Consider the following 6,811-nt stretch of genomic DNA (forward strand, 5'->3'; position numbering starts at 1 on the left):
TTTCTATTGTAGTGATCTCGCGCAAAATACCGACAGCTGCGCGTGCTATACATCTGCCTTCGCTTTGCCTCGCCGCTTCCTCTGCTCAGCAGCCATGGAAATCCGTCGACGCCTGCGAGTCTGCGTACAGCCGATGGGCTTGAGATCGGAGAGAGCAGACCCGTTCAGCCGCCTCTGCTGGACTGGCAAGTCTGCACAATCAAGACGGTGTCTTTCCATCCGAGCCGGTCAATATGTCTATTCGGACGAATGACAAGAAGATCCGGTGCGCTTTCGGAATGAAGACGATTCCATTTCAAACTAGTTTTGGGTTAAGGCTCAGATAAGGCTGCATGGATGCACTCGAGCGCCGGCATGTCCACACAGATCCCCTCTCCTTTCTTTTTGACAGATTTGTAATATGATGCTTATGGGTTTACATGCATGCTTTGCTATGATTATATTCCCAATAATAATCCTAATAAAAATAATAACAGTTTAATTATTATTCACATTATAGTTCACATTTTTAAAAATTACAATTAAAAAAAAAATCATTTTAATAAATAATCATTTTTCAGCAATACTAAAGACGAGTTTGGTTTCGCCTTTATAATGCAGATATTAAAGATATTTAATTATAATTAAAATATATTATTTTGTGCCATTTTTGTGTCCAACGAAATATTTGTAATTTATTTTTTTACTTGTAACACAATGGTTATGGTGTTCTCAAACTCAAAGGCACATATTTTATTCATATTTTAATTTTTCTATTTCTGCGCATTTGTTCCTCCTTAGATACTGGAATACAATTTCTCTACAACACGACACCATTTACGATAATTCAGCAGCATGTAAATTAATTTAGTTTTACTTGACATACGGAGCCTGTGTACAATATACACTGAAACAGATTCACTGGCCTGTTGCAGAATTTTGTCAGATTTTTTTACCAAATAATTTAATAGATCAGTCCCTGGATAATATAGCCATTAGATGTAGCCTATGTCCTCAATTTGTCAAAGTTAAACTGTCAACACAGGTAGCAAAGGTACCAAACCATGAAGTCTCGATCAATTAAGCACTTAAAATGCCAGCAAGAAAACATAATTGGAAGATTTGTTTGTACCATGCCAAGGCTATATGTCTCTGGTTTCGCTCTCACTTGCTTGACAAACATTTTCACACTGGTCATGCAGCAGCAATAATCAATCAAATTCCTGATCACTACTGTTAACTCATTTGACAGTTGCATTTAAGCAAATTGTGGCAGAATTAAAATATATATATATATATTTAGAAGAAACAAAAAACATCACACATTCAGTAGCCTAAATATTACATTGTTCAAAGGAATGATCTAATGTTCCACGTTTCCTCTTACCTGGAATAATTATTTTGAACTCAAAATGTTTGATATCTTGACTACATGAAGAAATCCAGAAGCTCTCAGAGCGACCAGCTGCCTTCTGTCTCTCCCAAGTTCAGTCCACCATGGAAAATGGTTATCTACGCCGCTTGTGCACTCTTAAATCCGGCAAAGTAAATAACATCCCTGGTAATAATAGCAAGGTACGCAGTTCTTGTTACAGAAAAGGAGAAAATTGAAACTAAATGCTGCATTTAGGGCTACCATTTTTGATAAGAGGATAATTGAGGCGACACTGGTGTATAATTAGCGGATAATTTATGCTATATCCACTTTTAATCCACCTCCCAAAATAAACAAGGTCCATAATCATTACAGACGAATTGTTCTTAATTTTATAGCGCCAGACTGAATACAGTAACGGATAATCAAAGAGGATTTGGATATAACTGATTGCGACCATAATTGCGTTTTCATTACCATTTAAAGTAAATTTATGCCATATCATGAGGAACCTCGTTGTCTATAAAATAAAAATTGAGTGAGATGAGAATGAAGAAAGCCTTACAGTTGTGGGGTATATTTACATCGTGGTTTATAATGTGATCGCGATTTGCCAAACCACAAACTGCACTCGTAATTTGCATATATTTTCAACTGTGACTGGCTCATGATTACGACAAGGAAAGGCTGTCACTAACCCGGGCCTTTCAGTTACTGGGGGCTTAATTAATCCCGACCATATCTGGCATGTTTAGTAGTTCACGTGAAGACGCTTAAAACTATGCCTTTTCTATTTTGACATCACGTGTTTTCACCTAGGCCAAATATATTTTTTCTATAGCCTACTGTAAATCACACCCTATTTATTTAAGTGTTCTGTGTGGTTTTATTTTTGCTGTGCTATTATTTTACTATTGTGGATTCTGCTGTTTTGTATATGCATTTTAGAGATTAAAGTCCATATAAAAGTGACTTTAGTAGTAGGCTACGTAAGGCATTGAAGTAGCTGTCCTGTATCGTATTCTATCGGTTCGATGCATTCAGTGTTTGCGCGGTTTGTAGGCTAAAGTGTTATTTGGCACCTCTACCGCGGTTACGAAACACGAGATTAATTACTTCGAGGGCAGCGCGTGATATTGTCTCCGGAGTCGCGTAACTGACTGGGAATTTAGTGAATATCAGAGGGATATCCCAGCATTATTATTCTCCACATGGTTATGGCTACGGTGGGAGCTGTTAAGGTAGGTTAACTCACTGTGAAGTCTCAGCTAAAGCAGAGAACTGATGACGTTAGGTTGAATGACCAATCGGAAGGCGCTGCCCTTTGGAGACAAACCATTTTACTTGTAGTGGCTGCATCAAGTCTGGAAGCAAGGACTCAAATTTAACAGAATCCACCTTAAAATCTCTGCCTTTACTCAAGCCCACCTTCCACCATACCGCGTGAGAATTACAGGACAAAAAGGATAAATTGTGGAGGTAATAACGCAATATCGCCTAACCAAGGAGAGAAAGAAACGAACACAACGAAAGGACTCATTTGGACTTCAGAGATAGGGGGTAAGTGCTCTCAAAGCAGAAAATTTGATGATGACCATGACTACGATGGCTGACGGTCTGGAGGCTCAAGACTCGTCAAAATCTGCTTTCATGGAGTTTGGACAGCAATCGCACTCACAACAGAGCTCCCCGTCGATGGCCGCCAGCCATTATCCCCTCCACTGTCTTCATTCTGGGTCTCATCATCATCAGCAGCACGACAGCTCTCCGTACTCCGGCTCGAACTCCTATAACAGGTCGCTACCTTACTCCTATGTAAGCCATCCCCACCACAGTCCATACCTGCCGTCCTACCACAGTAACGCCAGCGGAGCACAGACCAGGTTAGACGCCGCAGGTAAGCGTATTTGCACGCGTAAACATACAGCTCGTATTTAAAGCACCTTACCCGTTCTCTTGTGTTCTCGACTAGTTTTGGCCGTCCTATGTCAGCGATAACGGTGTTCTCCTCAAAATGATTTATTGCGTTCCGCCAGTGATTCTACCCACCATTGCAAATTATAATTAGCATCTAATTGTCTCCGTCTCGACATGTCACTACATGCAATTTCCTAAATATGACAGACAATGTAATTATGCTATAGAGTGCTTGAATGAACATTAGCCTACAGACTATTTGTGTTTGTCGAAAAAAACGCATTTAAAATTTTGTACAGACTTGTACATATTTATGTGCGGGAATCATTCCACGATATTCACCCTTTTCAGAACAGCAGAAAACAACAGTGATTGAAAATGGAGAAATACGTTTCAACGGAAAAGGCAAAAAGATCAGAAAGCCGAGGACGATTTATTCCAGTTTGCAGCTCCAGGCACTAAATCACCGTTTCCAGCAGACTCAATACCTGGCGTTACCAGAGCGCGCGGAACTGGCTGCCTCTCTCGGGCTCACACAGACACAGGTGAGATGTGGACTCATTTGGATTATTAGTGTATTGTGCTTCTCATTTAAGTTGAGTATTATACCTTGATTGTTGTTTGATTGATAATGGTGGAATAATGGTGTCTTGGAAGTAGGCTATATAATAGGCTACGTTTGTTTGTTTTTTACCCTGACAAAAATAAAATATCATGTTACACTGAATTAGACATCGCCTTCGCTTAACAATTTAGCTACCTACATTTTTTTATTTGTCTTTCAGGTAAAGATATGGTTTCAAAACAAAAGGTCCAAGTTCAAGAAGTTGATAAAACAAGGCGGTAACCCTCACGAGAGTGACCCTTTACCCGGCTCCATCGCCCTGTCCCCGCGCTCTCCAGCCATTCCTCCTATCTGGGACGTCTCAGCCTCCTCTAAAGGAGTAAACATGTCTGCTAACAGCTACATGCCCGGTTACTCACACTGGTACTCGTCGCCTCATCAGGACGCCATGCAGAGATAGGCAACTAGCCCTTTTTTAGGCCAGAGGCCTTGATATTGACATCCTGTCTTCGCCCAGTTCACGTGCGCTAGGACGCACATTGTCATCGGCTTAACATCCTTAATAGAGACCTATTCTGGCCTATTAAGGGGACGATTTCTTTTGAAGGATGAAGACGTGGTGTGGCGAAGGTCAACAATGGAACTAACTGTCGGTAGCATCATAAACAGATTGATTAAAAATCTGTTCTCACTTTTGACTCTAATCAAACACATTCATCGCCAACATGAAATCGGAACAGGAAGCTAAACGTTTTGTCACATCACACGCGCACGCACGCGCTTGAGTCGCATTTGAAAACGAACTCAAACCTCTTGGGTAGATGTTTCTGATCATGCAAAAGCAAGCAATTTGATTGTAAATATATTGCCCGATTTTAGTTGTTAAAAACTTTTTATGTTTTGTCATAAATGGAGTAAACATGACTTCAAGTAACGTGTCGTGCCTTTTTTTTCTTTTGGAGTTTTTTATGACACAGGCTTTTTAGAATCAGTTAGGAACTTGATTATTGGAATAATCTGCATTGAATAAATAATTTCTCTATAAAACATTCAAATTTAGGACCTATAAACGACTTGCACAGTAACAGTTACTTCTACATTATGACATTTTTTTTCTATCTGAAGCAATAGCAAAATAGCTTACCCGAGTTGGTGTTTTCACAAAGTGTTTTTCCTACAGAATAGGGCTGCATCTTATCCATCTTGTGATTCTCTAGCTAAATTATTAAGGTATTGACAAAATGTGTTTCCCCCTTTCTCTCTGCCTTAATCTGCGAGACGCTGAATGCCTTTCGCCACAGGATCGATCCTGAACAAAGCATCCAGCTGCAGTCTCGTTCAATATGAAGGAGATATTTGGGACAATTTATGGGTTTTATCCAAGAGAGGGTTTTTTTCCATTCTCATAAATGCAGACATAATTAGGGTAATTTTTGATGTAGCCCGCTGATTACAGCGTTTTTACCGTCAAAGATAATTACCTGTAATTTTCTACCACTTTTAATACTAAAAGGCATCTTTATTTGGATTTGAAGTGGCAAAGACGAAACAAAAGATGAAATGATTCGGTTATTCATGTACAAATTGCCGAGGAGAGTGAACGCTTGGGATATTATCTAAAATTACAATGTTGAATAGGGAGACGAGAAGCCCCTGCAGCTGTCAAATCGTGGATGCCCCAGACGCAGAGAATGAGGCTTGATTTTCTAAAAAGGTTCATTTACATGTTTGCTCTGCTTATAGGAACATAACGTAGCTATATGTTGAAATAGAAACTGTTAAAAACACGCTTGTTATTGGTTGCAGCACTATGCACACAGAAATGTCTTCAAAATATACCCTGAGATTTTTTGCAACCTAAAATACTACAGCTAAATCTTTTTTGGATGAATCACCACTGATTAAGCATATAATAAAAACAAAATGTGTTTGTGAGAGTTGAGGCCCTTACACATAGAGGGCCCCTGACAGACAGACAGACAGACACAATCAGACACACAGCCGTGGATACCGACACGCGCAAAGTCAACAATACTGAGAATTAACCTAAACTAATTGTGAGAAAGCACTCAGGCTAAATATACAAGAATATGTGTGTGCGCATGTGAAAAATGGAGAGATAAAACACCTATATAATTCATGACAGGTTTATTACATCCCAGCGTTCCTGTCACACGTTTTCCTGTAAAATAGCCTGACTTTCCCAACAAGTCGAACTGCAGACCATAACAATGCCCACCCATCAGCGACACTAAGACCAGCCAACAACTAAACAACATGGAAATAGAGCAACACTTACCTTCGATAAATTTATTGTTTGGCATAGATCAAAATCTCTGGCTTCAATTTTTCAATAAAGATACCGTTGTGAAAGCGGACGCTCCTGTGTAGCCTACTGCTTGCGTTGAGTAAGCAAATCCAGGTGTGAAAGTGTTTGCACACCCCGACACCTCTTATATATTGCCTGCAAAATTAGCCCTTATTACTGTCACTGTTTAGTGATGGTGAGCCAGGGAAAAAACCTTCTGCAATCAAGAACCAGGCGCATCTTTGCAAATTATAGATAATTGTAAATGTCCAGATTATGATAATGGAGCTAATCCTGGTGGAAGTATAATTATTGTTGAGTGTTACAGTTGAGGGTGTCCAGTAAAGCTAACTGTCATTATTTATACACGGTTTGCAGTGAAATCGTTGAGTGGAAAATGTTCAGTTGGAATTTAACAAGGCTCTCGATATAATGGCATGAGATATAGCGTGTTTGTGTATGTGAAATAGAAAGAGAGGCAAAGTTGGAGTTGCTGGCGTGTGTGTTTTGAGCGTGAACGCAACGCATGCGTGTGGGGAGGGGGGCGAGGAATATAAACAAAATGCACAAGCCTATTAGTAGCTACATAATACGTTATTCTCATAACCGTGTCTTGGCTTTCTATTGGGTATATTCGTCACGTCGACTTGGTGTTTATCTTGGCTTT

At 39.8% G+C, this 6,811-nt stretch overlaps 1 protein-coding gene across 1 annotated transcript; it reads left to right on the top strand.

Annotated features, from left to right (window-relative positions):
- The first annotated feature begins 2,524 nt into the window (after window positions 1-2,524).
- Window positions 2,525-4,767, top strand: LOC306885454 (homeobox protein Dlx6a-like). Its single transcript, XM_079441978.1, has 3 exons — window positions 2,525-3,251; window positions 3,623-3,816; window positions 4,057-4,767. Exons 1-3 carry the CDS (start codon window positions 2,942-2,944, stop codon window positions 4,294-4,296), a joined length of 744 nt encoding a protein of 247 aa, XP_079298104.1. The 5' UTR covers window positions 2,525-2,941; the 3' UTR covers window positions 4,297-4,767.
- The last annotated feature ends 2,044 nt before the right edge of the window (window positions 4,768-6,811 follow it).

The sequence above is a fragment of the Barbus barbus genome (genome assembly GCF_936440315.1).
Source record: "Barbus barbus genome assembly, chromosome: 19".
In the NCBI taxonomy this organism is placed as follows: Eukaryota; Metazoa; Chordata; class Actinopteri; order Cypriniformes; family Cyprinidae; genus Barbus; species Barbus barbus.